This window comes from Stegostoma tigrinum, chromosome 11 (assembly GCF_030684315.1).
Source record: "Stegostoma tigrinum isolate sSteTig4 chromosome 11, sSteTig4.hap1, whole genome shotgun sequence".
Classification (NCBI taxonomy): Eukaryota; Metazoa; Chordata; class Chondrichthyes; order Orectolobiformes; family Stegostomatidae; genus Stegostoma; species Stegostoma tigrinum.
In genome coordinates, this window is record NC_081364.1 from 20,050,709 (window position 1) to 20,070,284 (window position 19,576).

Genomic DNA, 19,576 nt, shown 5'->3' on the forward strand with positions numbered 1-19,576 from the left:
GTGGAGGTGGTGACTGCAGCAGCGGTACCGGAAGTTCTGTGGCTGGCGGAGGCAGATGTGACGTCATCGGTGGGGTCTCCGGCCGTGTCCTCATGGTCAATGGCGGCGGGTGCATGGTGGGGGAGGGGCAGGGACAGAGTCGGGATTTGGGAGGCGCAGGAATCCTCTTGTGGGTGGCAGAGCCCGTGAGTTGGTTGTACTTATGATTTTTGGTGTCCAGTAAAGCTGAGTGAAACTGGGTGTTCAGTCTGTGGATCCCGCGGAGGATAAAAAACAGCAGGGGTCCTTTGCAGGTCTGGGAGAGGGAGGCTCTGAGCTGGGGCAGGCTGGATTGCAGTGCCTGGAGGTGCCGGCGCATGGCTGCGAGTGTCTGTTTCAGGATTCGCAGGGAAAAAAGCTTCTGAAGGGTCTGAATATTCTGGGTGTAGAGGTGGTCACGGTTGGGACCAAATTGGGAAGGCTGAAATGTGGACTGTAGTCCCTTGGGGATGATCTGGTTCCGTAGGCAGGTGCTGAGGAAGGTGATGTGGCTGTGGTGCCTGGTTTGCTTCAGGACATGGTCAAGCAGTTTCAAGGCCGAAGAGATTACAAGAGAGTTGCAATGGGAGAGAGATTCCCTGAGGTTGGTCCGGAGGAAGGAGGGTAACTTCTTCAGGTTAGGCATCCCTGGAAGAGGCTTCGCAGTGAGGTTAAAATAGTATCAGAGATAATGGGAACTGCAGATGCTGGAGAATTCCAAGATAATAAAGTGTGAGGCTGGATGAACACAGCAGGCCAAGAAGCATCTCAGGAGCACAAAAGCTGACGTTTCGGGCCTAGAACATTTCCACTCTCCCTCCCATTCTCTAGATGACATGTCCATCATGGGCCTCCTGCACTGCCACAATGATGCCACCCGAAGGTTGCAGGAACAGCAACTCATATTCCGCCTGGGAACCCTGCAGCCTAATGGTATCAACGTGGACTTCACCAGTTTCAAAATCTCCCCTTCCCCTACTGCATCCCTAAACCAGCCCAGTTCGTCCCCTCCCCCCACTGCACCACACAACCAGCCCAGCTCTTCCCCCCCACCCACTGCATCCCAAAACCGGTCCAACCTGTCTCTGCCTCCCTAACCGGTTCTTCCTCTCACCCATCCCTTCCTCCCACCCCAAGCCGCACCCCCATCTACCTACTAACCTCATCCCACCTCCTTGACCTGTCCGTCTTCCCTGGACTGACCTATCCCCTCCCTACCTCCCCACCTATACTCTCTCCACCTATCTTCTTTACTCTCCATCTTCGGTCCGCCCTCCCCTCTCTCCCTATTTATTCCAGTTCCCTCTCCCCATCCCCCTCTCTGATGAAGGGTCTAGGCCCGAAACGTCAGCTTTTGTGCTCCTGAGATGCTGCTTGGCCTGCTGTGTTCATCCAGCCTCACATTTTATTATCTTGGAATTCTCCAGCATCTGCAGTTCCCATTATCTCTGCTGATAATTGGAGTTCTGCACACACGTGCAGAGCATTTCAGTTCTAATCGTTCAGAGTAGGGTGTCATTGCCATTTTTGGTGAGCTTTAAGATGGATGAAGAACTGAGATTGGGTGTGAATGCAAGCTAAAATGGGCAAATAATGGAAATGTTCAGCAATTTACTCAGCTGGTACAGAAACCAGGAACCAATGCCCTACCAAGAATATGTTTATTCAAAGCTGTACAGTTACTCAAATTAGACATTCCCATGACATCCCTTTAGATTACTAGGTATGTACAGCCATGCAAGAATATTTAAAAGGAATATTACCCAGGAGACGGGTAGGCATTTTACATAAATTATCATGATGGAATTGACCCAAAATATCCCCACCACTTCAGAACTGGGTCCATATCCTCTACGATTAGACAGCCCCTGGAATCATGGATAGCACCTCTTGCTATTTGTGATATTTACGGCATTTTTGTTGTTCTTATTACAGCCTCTTCTTGCTTACTTCTTTGCATCCTAGAGGCCAACATGAAGCAGAATAACACATCGGCTTGGAGTTAGCAGGATGGCCCTGCATACTCAGGCTTTGGCCTAGAGAACTTGGACTTGAAGCCTGGCATCAAAATGGACCAGGCTTCATTCTGCGAATATCAGACTTCCAACTGGCCCAAACATTCAGCCGATGAGTCAAAATTCATGGGGCAATATTCACCACATATAGACATAGTTAAAGCAGGAATCATACCAGTTGTTCACTATCCTTAACTCTGTAGTACTCTTCAATTGATGCATCTTCTGGCATAAGAATAGTGTACTGTTCGGACGACTCTATCTCATCAATTAGGTGGTAGTGCTAAAGGAAAAGGAGAACAAAATCAAGAATTATGACCTTAATCTGCTCACGAGCTGATCTGGGTAGTTGAAGCATTGCCAAGGAACTTCAGGCAAAGAATCAGTGACTCGCATTGGTGATGAACAAACATGGGAATGGAACAAAAACAGAAGTTGCTGGAAAAGCTCAGCAGGTCTGGCAGCATCTCTGTGGAAAAAAATCAGAGTTAACATTTCGGGTCCGGTGACCCTTCCTCAGAACTTCTGTTTTTGTTCCTGACTTACAGCATCTGCACTCCTCTCCGTTGTTATTAAACATGGGAGTGGTCTGAGCTGAACAGTGATATGTCTGAGTTGTCTACTAACACTTAGTGTTTTTAATCTTTAGTGATACCGTCATAAAACTGTAGTGAAAATAGTTCAAAAAGGAATAATATTCAGACAGGAACCTAAGAATTAAATGTCTTTAGTGAGCCAGGAACATGACTGATGTTGTCATATCACCCATAGCATTCATCCAAGACCGAAAATACAGTCATGAGGCTGAAAAGTTAAGCTGAAGTTTTCCAAACTTGGTGGTCACTGCTGGGTACCCTGCGTAATGTTCATAGCATCCTCTCACAAAGAAGGGCACTTATAAAAATGACAAAGACAGATCATAACTTTGCATGGTAGCTGAAATTAGCCTCCAGCTAAATGCAGTATGCCATGTTTATTGATATATAGATAGTGCATTATTGAAGGCTTTGCACAAAATGAAGGAGACCTTACACATGGACTCATGAACTCAATCTTCCCCCAAAGTCTGACTTCCTTTTTATACACCTTGTCTCACCAGTAAATGTGCACCAGTTCCTTTTGTCAAGTAGATAATGATAAGCAATAGGTCTACCACTGATCCCAATATGACCCAAAAATAGGCTTTCAACTTGCCATCTGGGCATAAAGAAATGCATTTACACTAACTTTAATTGGAATTGAGCTGTGCAAATCCTTTGCATTTGATATAACACTTTCAGACATGGATAATTTTGAAAGTCAGAGTGAATAGACCACTGTCAGAACCACTATTAGGAATACGTATCCTCGAGCTACATAATCAATTTTGTTATTCTGATTAAAACCTATTCATCAATAGCACGAGACATAATCATATGTTACAGCCTATTGTGTTGCAGTTAATTGCAAGATTTTGGGTAATTCAAATTGACAATATCTTCCAGGTTAACATTAATCAGCCATATGATCATTGTCTACCAACTTGTTTAGAACTTCCTAATGGTCGTCAGATTTAAGTGATCTAATAATTCCTTCTATGGGAATCAGACATGCACAGCAGCTACATGGGCCATCTTGTGGAACTGCTTCCCCTCCACAATAATATTCTGACAGTTTCCCACCTGTGTCAGCAGCACCGACCTCTCCCATTAAAGGGTGCCATCTGTCTATAGATACGGGTGCTCTGACTGGCTTGCTCACTTTTGCAGTCTGGCTCTTTCCTAATTGGCTAGGGCTCTTTGAATTAATTGATTAATCAGGCACGCCCGGACATTAGGCACTCTGCACACTGAGTGCAGACACCATTGGAATCAAGTTCTGGAAATGGTGCTGTAATCTAACAATTTACTAAGTATGGAAGGTTCCATCAATAGAAATATTAGTGTCAGTGAGGAATCACGTACCTCTTCTGTCTGCATTAAACTTTGCATTGTTGCACTTGCTTTTCCCATCTGTAATTTAGTTTTTTATTTGAATTCATATTTCAGTATTTTCTTGAAGACCATGGAATGAGGACATAGTGAGAAAACTGCAGTATCTGTGGAATTGCACATCAACATGAATGTGCACCTTCAAAAGAGAAGCAAATTGGGGAGAGTGAACATTTTCACCTCCCCATAGGCAGTGCTGGTAATTACTAAGGAATGGGTTTGTAGGTGAAATCAACAACTTTCAACGTTATCATGGAAACAATAAGATAAACTGTTGATAGTTTTTCTAAAAGATGCTACAAGGTGTGTGAATTGTTAGAAATCAATATTAGTTCCAATTCACAAAGATTCTTTTCCTGTATAAAGCAATAATTAAATGTTATTTGTACCTGCAATAATTGCTTGAAATGAGAGTATTGAGGCAGACGTTCTAGTAGCTCAAGCAAACTCGGCAGAAGTGGTGGTAAATCTTCTGAAGGAGGGAATAAAATCTAAATACAACACAATGTAATAGATTAGTCAAAGCATCTCTGAATGAAACAATTAAGAGCTGTAAGAGCTTTATAACATAATAGTGGAAAACACATTACACCATGTAAATATACACTGCAAATAATGACGACTAACATTGCATGTACTATGCAGAGCTAAATCCCAACTCTTAATAATGGGTGTGCTGGGGTCAGGTCTGAGGTTAACGTTCTAGGAAACATGACACAGGAACAAAACCATTTCAAATGGGCCCATATCTCATTATAGTGGAGGCAGGGTAAATGAAAGGTAACCACTCTACTTGTAGGTTGGATGTTTAAACAATATAACACATGCTTTCATTTAAACAGCCCTTTTTAAACTCATGCCAATGAATTTAGGAAATCTGAAAAATCAATGGAAGCAAGAAGACAAAATCAACGAGGTAAACACTAAAAAAATTACATTTGAGAGTTAGAGGAAACTGTACTGTTATTTCCAGGCCCAAGAAACTAAACATTTCATAAGTACTGTAACGGTGTATCAGTAGACCACTTCTGCACCTCCAGTCTCTCCTTACATCTTTCAAATGTTCTTTACTTACCATCTGTCTCCCCTAAGATTGGAAAATGCCTCCTGTGATCACATCCCCCATCTACCCTGTGACCACCATCAAACATGGCAATTGTTTCAAAAACATAAATTGCTGGAACTGAAGTCTGAGGAAGGGTCACTGGAACCTGAAACATTAACTCTGATTTTTTTTCATAGATGCTGCCAGACCTGCTGAGATTCCAGCAACTTCTGTTATCATTGATAATGGGAACTGCAGATGCTGGAGAATTCCAAGATAATAAAATGTGAGGCTGGATGAACACAGCAGGCCCAGCAGCATCTCAGGAGCACAAAAGCTGACGTTTCGGGCCTAGACCCTTCAGCAGAGCACTGATGAAGGGTCTAGGCCCGAAACGTCAGCTTTTGTGCTCCTGAGATGCTGCTGGGCCTGCTTTGTTCATCCAGCCTCACATTTCACTTCTGTTATCATTCTTGATTTACAGCATCCACAATTCTTTTGGATTTTATTCCGGCAATTGTTTCCTCTGCCGTCATCTCTCCTGATCTCTCCTTTAGACTTGGCTAGTCAAATTCGAATTCCACCATTTTAATATACAAGAGAAACCTGGAATTAAAAATCTAAGAAACAATTGTTGGGAAAAGCCGATGTGCCTCACTAAAGTCCTTCAGGGAATCAGCTGCTATCCTTATCTGGTTTGGCCTACATGTGACCCACAGCAACTACCTCTGAAATGGCCTAGCAAGCCACTCAATTGTATCAATTGCTATAAAGTCTCAACAGAGAAATGAAACCAGACGGATCACCTGACATTGACCTAGGCACTGGAAAAAACAACGGCAGAAACAGCTCTGTTGACCCTGCAAAGTCCTCCTTACTAATGGCTGGGGGCTAGTGCCAAATTTGGGAGAACTGTCTCAATGCTTAGTCATGCAACAGCCTGCTATTGTCATATTCATAGTGTACATTACAGACAATGTCCTAGGTACCACTATCACCATCCCTGGATCCGTTCGTCCTACCGCAGAACAGACTCAGCAAAGGCGGTGGCACAGTGGTACACAATCAGGAGGGTGTTCCCTGGGCATCCTCAACATTGACTCTGGACCCCAAAAAGCTTCATGGCTTAAACACAAGCAAGGGAACCTCCTGCTGGTTACTACGTACTGTCCTCCCTCTACTGATGAATCAGTACTCCTCCATATTGAACAATACTGAGGGTGGCAAGGATGCAATATGTACACTGGGTGGGGGATTTCAATGCCCACCACCAAGAGTGACTCATCTGCAGTACTACAGATCAAGCTGGTCAGGTCCTAAAAGTCGTAGCTGCTACACTGGGTCTGCGGCAGGTGGTAAGGTAACCAACAAGAAGAAGAAACATACTTGACCTCATCGATACCAATCTGCCGACTGCAGATAAATGTGTCCATGACAGTACCAGTAAGCGTGACCATCACACAGTACTTGTGGAGTAAGATGCTGCCTTCACATTGTGTGACACTATCACCATGCTAAATGGGACAAATTTCAAACAGATTTAGCAACTCAAGACTGGGAATCCATGAGTTGCTGTGGGCCACCACCAGCAGCAGAACTGTACTCCAGCACAATCTGTAACCACATGGCCCAGCATATCTCCCACTTAACCATTACCATCATTCCAGGGGATTAACCCCAGTTCAATGGAAAGCACAGTAGAACATGCCATATGCAGAACCAGGCATAACTGAAAATGAGGTGTCAACCTGGTGAAGCTACAAACAGGACTACTTGCATGTCAAACAGCTTAAGCAGTAAGCGACAGACGAAGCTAAATGATCCCTTAACCAACAAATCAGACTTAAGCTCTACAATCCTGCACATCCAGTCGTGAATGGTGGTGGACAAGTGAACAACTCACTGGAGGAAGAGGTTTCACAAATATCCCCATCCTTATTGATAGAAGGACCCAGCACATCAGTGCAAAGATAAGGCTGAAGCACTGGCCAGAATCTTAGACCAGAAATTCCAAATGAACAGTCCATCTTGGTCTCCTCCAGTGGTCCCCAGCATTATAGATACCAGTCTTCAGCCAATTCGATTCACTCCATGTGATGTCAAGAAATAGTTGGAGGCACTAGACACTGCAAAGAGAAAGGGCTGTGACAATATTCCAACAACAGCACTGAAGACCTGTGCTCCAGAACTTGCCGCTCCCCTAGCCATGTTCTTCCAGTAGTTACAACACTGGCGTCTATCTGACAATGTGGAAATTTGCCCAGGTATGGCTTGTACATACAAAGTAGGACAAATTCAACTTCGCAAATTACTGGTCCATCAGTTTACTCTCGATCAGTGAAAGGATAGAAGGTGTCATCAATAATACTATCAAGCAGTGCCTGCTCAGCAATAACCTGCTCAGTGATGCCCAGCTACTCAGCTCCTGATCTCATTTCAGCTTTGGTCCAAACACGGACAAAAGACCTGAATTCCAGAGATGAGGAAAGAATAACAGCTCTTGAAATCAGGGCCACTTTCAACCAGCATTAAGGAGCCTGTATCGGGGACAAACTCTCCACTAGTTAGAGTCATACCTAGCATGTAGGAAGATGGTTGCTGCTATTGAAGGTCAGGCATCTCTGCAAGTGTTCCTCAGGGTAGTGTCCCAGGCCCAACCATCTTCAGCTGCTTCATTGATGACCTTCCCTCCATCATAAGGCCAAAAGTGGGATGTTCAATGATGATTAAGTGATTTTCAGCACTATTCACAATTGGTCAGATATTGAAGTAGTCCATGTTCAAATGCAACAAGGTTTGGGCAATATTTGCAATTTCTCACTCAAGTCACTCACCATCCTGACTTGGAAATATATCACCATTCCTTCACTGTCACGAGGTCACGATCTTGGAATTCCCTCCCTTTGGCCCACAATGCCCTATCTACAGCACATGGGCTGCAGCAGTTCAAGAAGGCAGCTCACCGCCACCTTGTTAAGGGCAACTGGGGATGGGCAATAAATGCTGGCCCAACCAGCTGTACCCACATCCAAGGTGAGAAGCGAATTGGTTCCCCTTTTTTTAACCTCCTTGGTTGGCCACAAGAAAGACGTTTGATTCTTTTTAGCCTGCAGCTATATCACACTCCCATCAGAACAGTCATTAGACTAGAATGAAGGAGCCAATTACCTGGTTTTCTGGAGTCAAAGAAAGAGGAATACTACTGTTTACGTGGTGATAGGTGTGTTATACATATTATCATTTATGGAATTTGGTGTTTTGAAAATAAATGTTGATTGGTTTGTCTTATTGCTGTGAAGATTTATTTTAATAGGTCAGCAAGCCATTATAGAATAGTGCCGCGATCTAACTTTGCTCAGAAACCAATATGGCTATTGGCCTCTGTGGTGTGAATGAAATGATGTTTTACTTTTGATATTGTGATAAACACATTTACGATCATTAGCTTTGATCTCAGTTCATTTCAGAAAACACCAGAGTTGAGTTCAGGAGCATGTCATAGTTTTTCTCCTAGCAGGAGTTTAGGGCTGTTCAGGGAACCATTTACCACAGCAGAAGTTGTAATAAACTTAGGTTCTATTGTTAAAGAACATCTGTAGCCTCATGTGATATGCTTCAGTGATTAATTACCATGTTAATTCATTAAATAAATTACACTTATGATTTATCAGGTTTTATTCTAGAATCTGACTTATCCAAATGCTAGGATCATAACACAGAACATAGAACAGAGAACAATACAGCACAGTACAGGCCCTTCGGCCCACGATGTTGTGCCAACCTATTTTCCGACTAGGATCAATCTACCCTGCATACCCTACATTTTACTATCCTCCATGTGCCTATCCAAGAGTCACTTAAATGTCGCTAAAGTATCTAACTCCACTACCACCGCCAGCAGCGCATTCCACACTCCCAGCACTCTCTGTGTGAAGAACCCACCTCTGACATCTCCCCCATACCTACCTCCAATCACCTTAAAATTATGCTGCCTCGCAATAGTCATTTCCACTCTGGAAAGATGTCTCTGACTATCCACCCTATGCCTGTCAACATTTCAAATGAAAATAATAAACTGTGACATTTCACACATACAAACACAGGTATACAGTTTTAAAAAGGGGCAGCATCTCAGATGACAGAGACTATACTGTTTAAAAGCTGTAATTGTTAAAGTCTTCTATCCTCAGCAGTGTCAAAAGTTTCAGAAACCCTGACTTCTCAATAAATGGACGTTTTTTCCAATTTTCTTTAACATTGGGTGAGGCAGCTCACCACTACCTTCTCAAGGGCAATTAAAGCTGGACAATAAATGCTAACCGGCCAGTGACACCCACCTCCCATGAATAATTTTTTAAAAATGATTTGATGGAATCAGGGAATGTGTTTTCCAGTAATTACTGTTACCAATCCATTTTTCTTTATCCTGCTCTGCTGTCCCACAAGACATTATTGAAGTATGGGTTATTTGTACATTCCCAAGCTGGACGGCTGCAGACAGCACTTGCATGTGCAGCCTCTTATACACATTAAACTAAAACAGGAGATGCAAATTTCTCAACAAATAAATCAGTTGGTTGTTTCTAATGACTTTAGATAAAACGGTAATTTTAGTACATTCAAATAATATTGTTTATTCCTGAACTTGCCTCAATCTGTTGTCAGATGATTGCTGCAAACTCTTCAGGTCCATATTTCATCCTTTTTAAAAATTAATTCAGTCAAAGAAGATTTCAGATATCAACATTCAATAATGGAAGTTGAAATCTGACAGTCCAAATTTTACCGCTGTCATGGCAATATATCAGGGCTAGAGTTTGCGCACATTGCCATGTCACTCACAGTATGGAATGAAACAGCTCTGTATTTCTGACAAGAGTTTCCTTAAGGGGTCCTTCAGAAATTACTACTAATCTGATAGATCCCTCAATGTGGAAGAGTTGGGACAAGGCAAAATGCTACCCCTTTTTCATAACGGCCAGTTGCAAATTTTGAACTTGAGGTCCAGCATCAGCCAGCCACTTTGGCAGCTGCTGTGAAATGGTAAGCACATAAGGTAAATGAGAGGTTAAGGTGCTGGTGAGTACAGTGCCAAGTGGATAGGGGGATGGTGTTAGGGTGCCAAGATAAGTGGGATTCCAGGTATTTAGGGGTTAGGCTGCCAGGTTGGTTGGGTTCCAGGTGAGGTGGGTGCCAGAAAGTGGTGGAATGATTAGGTTAACCTGGGGATTGGGTGGTCTGAGAGATAGCGACCCCACCAAAGGACACTATAGTTATTGTGTAATTAGGGGTGCAGGGGTGGTGATGTGTCCAAAATGTGGGAGTCCAGAGTTCTACAGGAAGAGGGATGGTGGTCCAGTTGTAGAGAATAGGTGCTGGGGGCACCAGAGGGAGGTGGCTGCAGTTTCAAATTTCAATTGTGAAGAGCTGTTAAGTTGAGTCTGGTGGAGAGAGTCGGGTGGAGGGAGGGGTGTTGTGTGTTGGTAGTTGGATTTGGAGCAGGGTAAGGGAGGGTTGGGATGGTGGTCAGGCAAGGAGATTGGATCTTGGAGGCAAAAGAGGAGAGTTATCCTGACCTGAAGCGATCAAATCAGATCCTATGGCAAGTCAGGAGAATTGGGTCTGGGCCTCCAAGCTTATTACTGCCTTGGTCCCACTGTGGTGGGATTGGAAATAACGGCAGGAAAAAGTTGTCCAGTTCCAGGGGCCAGGGATAGGACGGTTTGGGTCCACAACTGGGAGAGGGGTGTATGGGTTCTGTGGGCACGGAAGCAGGTATCAAGTCCGGAGTGAGGAGAAAATGGATCTAATGGCAGGTCAGGGAGGAAAGGGTCTTGGAGAAAGGAGCAGATATTGAATCCTATGGGCGAGAGGGTGTATCAGGTTTGGTGGATGTTGAAACTCTGGGCGAAGTGTAATTGTATGTGTGTGGGGTAATTTGGGAGCGATCAGTTGAACTGACATCAGGAGCCAGGCCAGGTATTTAACAGTATCATTTTTCTGAGTGACTATTGACCTAATTTCGATGGAACCATCCAGATTCTCTGATTTAAATGGAAACATTTAGAGGGTTCCAGGCATAGGGGAATTGTCCTGAGGAATCTTCAGTTTCTCAAGCAACCCTTTTGGAGTCTGCTACATTGGAAATTCTGTAGGGCCCCCATGTGCAAATCCCATCTGGTCTTCAAATACGCTTATCTTACAATTGGAAGAACTGGGGCGTAAAGTACACTTGAAATATGAATCAGAATGAAACTAAGAGAAAACTGCAGTTATGTTCAGCTAACATAGTACACTAGAGATAGCAAGCATTTTTTTTATTGATTGTGGTGATTTCTGAACAACATGTGTCAAGTCAGGCAAAGCACTAGCCCAGCATTATGTAACACAGCTCCATTAAACTAGTTTTAATTTGTCATGCAATTTTTTATGACAGGTTCAAATATAGTATGAAAGGCAAAATTCAATGCTTGCCTGCAGAAATGTTTTGAAAATGGGAGCATGGGATTGGAGGTAGGGGTTGGTGGTTAAGTATCTCCATTCATTAAAATGCAACATTTGATAGATCCTTTCCAATCTGGAATCATCTCTGTTTGAAATGTGTTCATAGAATTTATTTTTAAATATCACAAAACCCTGAAAATAACCTTTCCTCATTGAAAAACATTGCATAACTTTCTGCTAAAGCACTTCCAAACTAGTCTAGAAAGATGATTTAAGACAGATAATAAAATGTGAGGCTGGATGAACACAGCAGGCCCAGCAGCATCTCAGGAGCACAAAAGCTGACGTTTCGGGCCTAGACCCTTCATCAGAGAGGGGGATGGGGAGAGGGAACTGGAATAAATAGGGAGAGAGGGGGAGGCGGACCGAAGATGGAGAGTAAAGAAGATAGGTGGAGAGAGTATAGGTGGGGAGGTAGGGAGGGGATAGGTCAGTCCAGGGAAGACGGACAGGTCAAGGAGGTGGGATGAGGTTAGTAGGTAGCTGGGGGTGCGGCTTGGGGTGGGAGGAAGGGATGGGTGAGAGGAAGAACTGGTTAGGGAGGCAGAGACAGGTTGGACTGGTTTTGGGATGCAGTGGGTGGGGGGGAAGAGCTGGGCTGGTTGTGTGGTGCAGTCGGGGGAGGGGACGAACTAGGCTGGTTTAGGGATGCAGTAGGGGAAGGGGAGATTTTGAAACTGGTGAAGTCCACATTGATACCATATGGCTGCAGGGTTCCCAGGCGGAATATGAGTTGCTGTTCCTGCAACCTTCGGGTGGCATCATTGTGGCAGTGCAGGAGGCCCATGATGGACATGTCATCTAGAGAATGGGAGGGAGAGTGGAAATGGTTTGCGACTGGGAGGTGCAGTTGTTTGTTGCGAACTGAGCGGAGGTGTTCTGCAAAGCGGTCCCCAAGCCTCCGCTTGGTTTCCCCAATGTAGAGGAAGCCGCACCGGGTACAGTGGATGCAGTATACCACATTGGCAGATGTGCAGGTGAACCTCTGCTGAATGTGGAATGTCATCTTGGGGCCTGGGATAGGGGTGAGGGAGGAGGTGTGGGGACAAGTGTAGCATTTCCTGCGGTTGCAGGGGAAGGTGCCGGGTGTGGTGGGGTTGGAGGGCAGTGTGGGGCGAACAAGGGAGTCACGGAGAGAGTGGTCTCTCCGGAAGGCAGACAGGGGAGGGGATGGAAAAATGTCTTGGGTGGTGGGGTCGGATTGTAAATGGCGGAAGTGTCGGAGGATGATGCGTTGTATCCGGAGGTTGGTAGGGTGGTGTGTGAGAACGAGGGGGATCCTCTTAGGGCGGTTGTGGCGTGGGCGGGGTGTGAGGGATGTGTTGCGGGAAATACGGGAGACCCGGTCAAGGGCGTTCTCGATCACTGTGGGGGGAAAGTTGCGGTCCTTAAAGAACTTGGACATCTGGGATCATCCTCCGACACTTCCGCCATTTACAATCCGACCCCACCACCCAAGACATTTTTCCATCCCCTCCCCTGTCTGCTTTCCGGAGAGACCACTCTCTCCGTGACTCCCTTGTTCGCTCCACACTGCCCTCCAACCCCACCACACCCGGCACCTTCCCCTGCAACCGCAGGAAATGCTACACTTGTCCCCACACCTCCTCCCTCACCCCTATCCCAGGCCCCAAGATGACATTCCACATTCAGCAGAGGTTCACCTGCACATCTGCCAATGTGGTATACTGCATCCACTGTACCCGGTGCGGCTTCCTCTACATTGGGGAAACCAAGCGGAGGCTTGGGGACCGCTTTGCAGAACACCTCCGCTCAGTTCGCAACAAACAACTGCACCTCCCAGTCGCAAACCATTTCCACTCCCCCTCCCATTCTCTAGATGACATGTCCATCATGGGCCTCCTGCACTGCCACAATGATGCCACCCGAAGGTTGCAGGAACAGCAACTCATATTCCGCCTGGGAACCCTGCAGCCATATGGTATCAATGTGGACGTCACCAGTTTCAAAATCTCCCCTTCCCCTACTGCATCCCTAAACCAGCCTAGTTCGTCCCCTCCCCCCACTGCACCACACAACCAGCCCAGCTCTTCCCCCCCACCCACTGCATCCCAAAACCAGTTCAACCTGTCTCTGCCTCCCTAACCGGTTCTTCCTCTCACCCATCCCTTCCTCCCACCCCAAGCCGCACCCCCAGCTACCTACTAACCTCATCCCACCTCCTTGACCTGTCCGTCTTCCCTGGACTGACCTATCCCCTCCCTACCTCCCCACCTATACTCTCTCCACCTATCTTCTTTACTCTCCATCTTCGGTCCGCCTCCCCCTCTCTCCCTATTTATTCCAGTTCCCTCTCCCCATCCCCCTCTCTGATGAAGGGTCTAGGCCCGAAACATCAGCTTTTGTGCTCCTGAGATGCTGCTTGGCCTGCTGTGTTCATCCAGCCTCACATTTTATTATCTTGGAATTCTCCAGCATCTGCAGTTCCCATTATCTCTGACTTAAGACAGAGTTGGTTTTCTCTTGATGAGATCACCACACAGATTATGTTTTAAATCATGCAAATTACTAAAATCTCTACATGAAAAGACAACAAATGTACCTTATCAATGATATGAATGTATCCATTTACTGCAGGGATATTGCGAATGACAATTCTTGCCCCACCAATCGTCAGGTTCTTAAAAATACAAGTTAACATTAACTTCAGTTATTTTTACAAGTCAAATATGGCAAATCTGATCAGAACTTTACATAATTCTACTCCATTGTGTAATAAAATTGAAATCATGAAATAATTTATATTGAAGAATAATTTTTGTTTGATATTTATATTAAAAAAGAGTGCAAGTTAATTGGGATAACAAGGTGTAGAGCTGGATGAACACAGCAGGCTAAGCAGCATCAGAGGACCAGGAAGGCTCATGTTTCGGGTCTGGCCCCTTCTTCAGAAATGGGGGAAGGGGAGGGGATTCTGAAATAAATAGAGAGGGAGAGAGGTGGATAGAAGATAGATAAAGGAGTAGATAGGTGGAGAGGAGATGGACAGGTCAAGGAGGCAGGGATGGAGCCAGTAAAGGTGAGTGTAGGTGGGGAGTTACAGTGGGGGTCGGTCAGTCAGTCCAGGGAAGATGGACAGGTCAAGGAGGCAGGTCCGAGGCTGGTAGGTAGGAGGTGAGGGTGGGGGTTGAGGTGCGAGGAGTGAATAGGTGGGAGAAAGGATGGACAGGTATGGGAGACAGGGAGATTTGAAACCTTGTGAAGTCCACATTGATAGCATTGGGCTGCAGGGTTCCCAAGCAAAATATGAGATGCTGTTCCTGCAACCTTCGGGTGGCATCGTTGTGCCACTGCAGGAGGCCCAGGATGGACATGCCGTCCAAGGAGTGGGAAGGACAGTAGAAATGGTTCACCATTGGGAGGTGCAGTCGTTTGTCAATGTCAATGTGGACTTCACAAGCTTCAAAATCTCCCCACACCCAACCGGATCCCAAAACTAGTCCAGCTCGTCCCCCCTCCTTAACCTGTCCATCCTTTCTCCAACCTATCCACTCCTCCCACCTCAACCCCCACCCTCACTTCCTATCTGCCAGCCTCATCCCCGCCTCCTTGACCTGTCGGTCTGCCCTGGACTGACCGGCCGCCACCCTAACTCCCCACCTACGCTCACCATCACTAGCTCCATCCCCGCCTCTTAACCTATCCATCTCCTCTCCACCTATCTGCTCCTTTATCCATCTATTATCCAACTTCCCCATTTATTTCAGAATCCCCTTCCCCTCCCCCATTTCTGAAGAAGGGTCCAGACGCAAAATGTCAGCCTTCCTGCTCCTCTAATGCTGCTGGACCTGCTGTGTTCATCCAGCTCTTCACCTTGTTATCTCAGATTCTCCAGCATCGGCAGTTCCTACTGTCTCTGCAAGTTAATTGGGTTGCTTCAATAACCAAGTTAGTTTGCCCCAGCCTGTGGCCAAATTGAGTAAACTGCTGTGAGCAGAGAGTTGCATTTGGCTAGCCCAGTTAAATTTGGCATGATTTGAAGTGAGAAGCTTCTAATACTCAAATTTACAGAACACACAGGCCAAATGCAGAGAACAAAAAAACTAGATGCAGGTACTGGATATGTGGTGGATCAATGGTTCCAGAAGCGTTGTTCAGCTTCAAAGGGGAACTACAATGGAGAACTACTAAGAAGTTTTGTGTTTGGGAAAGATGAAATCTTAAAGGAATAAGATCAGGAGCAGAACAATTCTATCTGAAAATATAATTTTCAAAGTATTGATCTAGATGGTGTAGCAAAGAATGCCCGCACACTTGTGGCTTAGACAGACATTTCTTCACAGGGGCAATTTCTAAAATCCAAGTTATTAGACCGTGAACAAATTTACATCATGTCATCCTTATAGCGGTTTATAAAATCATGAGGGTAAATAGGCAAAGTTTGTTCCCTGGGGCAGGGCAGTCCAAAACTAGAGGGCATAGGTTTAAGGTGAGAGGGGAAAAAATATAAAAGGGATCTAAGGGGCAACTTGTTCACACAGAGGGTGGTGTGTGTATGGAACGAGCTGCCAAAGGAATTGGTGGAGGCTGGTACAACTACACCATTTAAAAGTCATCTGGATGGGTGTATGAATAGGAAGGCTTAGAGTGTTTTGAGCCAAATCCTGGCAAATGGGACTAGATTCATACAGGATATCTGGTCAGCATGGACGAGTTGGACTAAAGGATCTGTTTTCATGCTGAATATCTCTATGACTCTACTTTGAGGAGGATAACATGAATTAGTTGCGTTTGATCTGTGTTGTGTGAATTCATTTATGACAAGGCAGAAGAGGATAGCACTAAAGGAATGGATTGCTATCTCTGAAAATACTATGTCTGGGGTCAATCAGAAGGGGTTGTTTGGTCTCTTCCAGAAATTGGCAGTGGTACTAACTCGGCAATAATGTGCCTAACACTTCATCTCCTGTTATGTACCCTGAATGATCAATGGTAAGCTAACTACCTTAACTAATTAAACTAAACTTCCTTTCTCAACACTAGCAAAATTAAGGCTGTCCTTCCAGTGGGTAATCCCTGGCACTTACATCAAGATCACAATTTGAAACAACAGCCTCTAATTTCTCATTGCAACCGAAGTAGAAACTAAATGGGAGTCCAGCTGGGAAGCCTGAAAATGGGTCTGAATTTGTTTTTATTCTAATCTGGCCTGCAGCAAAATGCTCAAAGTTCTTGAGCTGAGGAGGAGGCAATCTGGTGGACACAAGAGGGAGGTGAGGGTTGGTATGGTCTGCTTGTCCACTTTGTGAAGCTGTATTTCCTATGAAAATCCTCTAGATTCCCCCAGACCAAAGTTTTTTTTAAGGGCTTTAAGGTTATCTATATCAATCAGTCACGGAAAGACCCAAGGCATCCATGTCACATCTCTATACATTACTGTTTGGGAATAGATGAAGCCCCCATTGCAGGTTCTAGTGGCTTACATTGCCCACCCCCACCCCCCCGACTCCATTCAAATATCCCACAACTTATAGTCAAATATATCTCCTTGTTTAATGTTTGGAGCACCAGGAATTTTCAGACAGTTTGTTTTGTGAACAACAAAAGAAGGAATTAATTTACACCACTGTAGTCCAACGAACTGTTAACAAATAGTGGTGGTGAGCTATGGTTGTTTTTTCAATGTGAAGAAAGACCTCCAACTGCGTAGCACAGCGACAGAATGACTTATGAGGACTTTTGGCACAAGATAAAAAAAACTCTCAAAGAGCTCATTGACTAGACTTTTACATGAGTGAAATAGCAATTATCTGGGCAGTTAAACTATTAGCCACTTTCATAGGATGGAATCTTGCTAACTGTGAGTTTGCTTTCTTTTCAGACAATTTGTATTCAAACATATTCAATACCTCAGATATCACCAGTGATGCAAATTGTTGATGAGCAAATACAAGACAATGATCTAAAGACATTTTACTGCCGCATTGGCATAGCAATGTTTACTACTGGAATGTTCTCATTAAGTGAGCTGTATTTGATCCAATTACACATTCACACAATCCAAATTAATCAGTCTCCTCAGTAAATGACAACTCCTTTTCTTTATCCTCTAAAATATATCAAAACAAGAATATATGGAATTGTTTAACTTTTGGTGTATGCTGCAATGCACCAAATAAACTCTTTCTAACTGCAATTTTATCTTCAGGAATCCATGTAAGCTTGTTAGGAGGAAACATAGTATGAGATGGATGTTGACCCACATTAACATTAGGAAGTAGTGTGGGAAACATTCCTGATAAACACAGTTTCTTGGCAACAAAGTTAGGCTGGGCTGAATGTATGTAGTGAGGAAGGTGAAACTAAACTTTGCTGTATGTTCAACCACAGAACAGCACTCTACTCTCCTTAAAATGTTAAACCAAGTTTTAGTCCATGTAAATCACATGTTTCAAATTTACTCCTCGTTGATAGAGTAATCCTGTTATTTAAAAAAAAATCTTTCTGAAAATTGTTCTATGCTTAAAAATGAGGAAGGCATGTCTGGGAGTGTCGGGGGTATTGGCAGGGGACTGGAAGATATATTATAGTTTATCAAGGAAGAAATTTTCAACTAACCCATATATTGAACATGAAAAATAAAGATAATTTACTTACCCCATTTTCATTCTTGATTAATAACCTGGTTAATATGTTCATTGTTGGTAAGTTCTGTCCTTCATATTCCTTTAAATCATCAACAGCAAGCCCACCCATAATAAAATGTGACCTACAAAATACGAAGTGCTGGAATTATATCAGTTGTAAATTTGCCTGTTTGCTTTGTTTCAACTGATGGAAATCACAGCTTCAGAAATCTCAAAGGATCAGTAACAAACTTGGTAATAATTAGCACTATAATCGTTTCTTTACAAAGGAAAACTAATATAACAGAACTCTGAGTTCTGAGGAAGGGTTACTGGACCCAAAAGATTAACTCTAATTTCTCTCCACAGATACTGCCAGATCGACAGAGCTTTTCTGGCAATTTCTGTTTTTGTTTCCAATTTCCAGCAGTTCTCCCAGATTTTAATTTAAAACAGATCTTTTTCTCCTTGTTTTCTGTGGTATTTTTTCATTCTGTTCATTAAAACAGAAATGAGAATGGACACAATTAAACCATCTGTGTCTTAATTATAAATGTAAACAGGACTGTGAATGATGCTGATGTGCTGATTTTGCCACTGTGAATAATTGCTACTAATTCACACCACAGTTTGTTTTATAACATTAACTGTATTTGTTATATTGCCAGAGAACGCAAGTTCATATTCCCTCCAAGGCAAGCGTTACCGTGCATATTAAATACAATAGGCTTTTAAAAATTCAAATTACAGAACCTAAAGAACAAAAAGCTACAGTACTAGATACATCCAATGAGATCAGCAAAATCAGCACCAAGGAGCATAGGGGTTAGTTTGATGAAAAAGACAAGGAAATGCAAGATCTACTGGCAATAGAAAGGTCAGCTCACTCGGCTCACCGAGATCAGCCAGTCCAGAGAAAAACACAACTGACCATCATGCAGGCAGCACCCTTCGCTGTCAACTAAGGAATATCCAAAATAACAATGACAGTACTCACTGACAAAACTCATCTGTACACTAACACTAGCTGGATAATTAGACAACTGAAAGGAGATCGGGGGGAAGGGCCACAAGAATCACCACTCTGAATGGGGAAGCCCAGCACATAGGGCACAAGTGAGGACTGAAGTATTTGCATCCATTTTCAGCCAGAAGTACTGGGTGAACGATCCATCTCAACCTCCACCTTCAATACCCAGAATCACAGACGCCAGTTATCAGCTAACTCAATCCAGTCCCTGTGATATCAAGAAACAGCTGAAGACACTGGGCTCTGCAAAAGCTACGCGCCCTGATAATAGTACTGATGATGTGTGCTCCAAACAGACTTAAGCTGCTACAGTTGCAAAGTGACATCTGTACAACAATGTGGAAAATAGGTCCACTCTGCTCACCAGTTTCTTTTCCTCTTTCTTCTCTCTCCTCGCTGCATGCAGT

General features: G+C 44.2%; 1 protein-coding gene across 1 annotated transcript in view; it reads right to left on the reverse strand.

Annotated features, from left to right (window-relative positions):
- stab1 (stabilin 1) overlaps positions 1-19,576 on the reverse strand; it is a 258,505-nt gene that overhangs the window by 107,983 nt on the left and 130,946 nt on the right. The window contains exons 30-33 of the mRNA XM_048547400.2: positions 18,171-18,282; positions 14,116-14,193; positions 4,393-4,494; positions 2,209-2,316 (exon numbers count right to left, since the gene is read on the reverse strand). Of these exons, the coding sequence (XP_048403357.1) occupies positions 2,209-2,316; positions 4,393-4,494; positions 14,116-14,193; positions 18,171-18,282 (400 nt within the window). The remainder of the gene's footprint in view (positions 1-2,208; positions 2,317-4,392; positions 4,495-14,115; positions 14,194-18,170; positions 18,283-19,576) is intronic.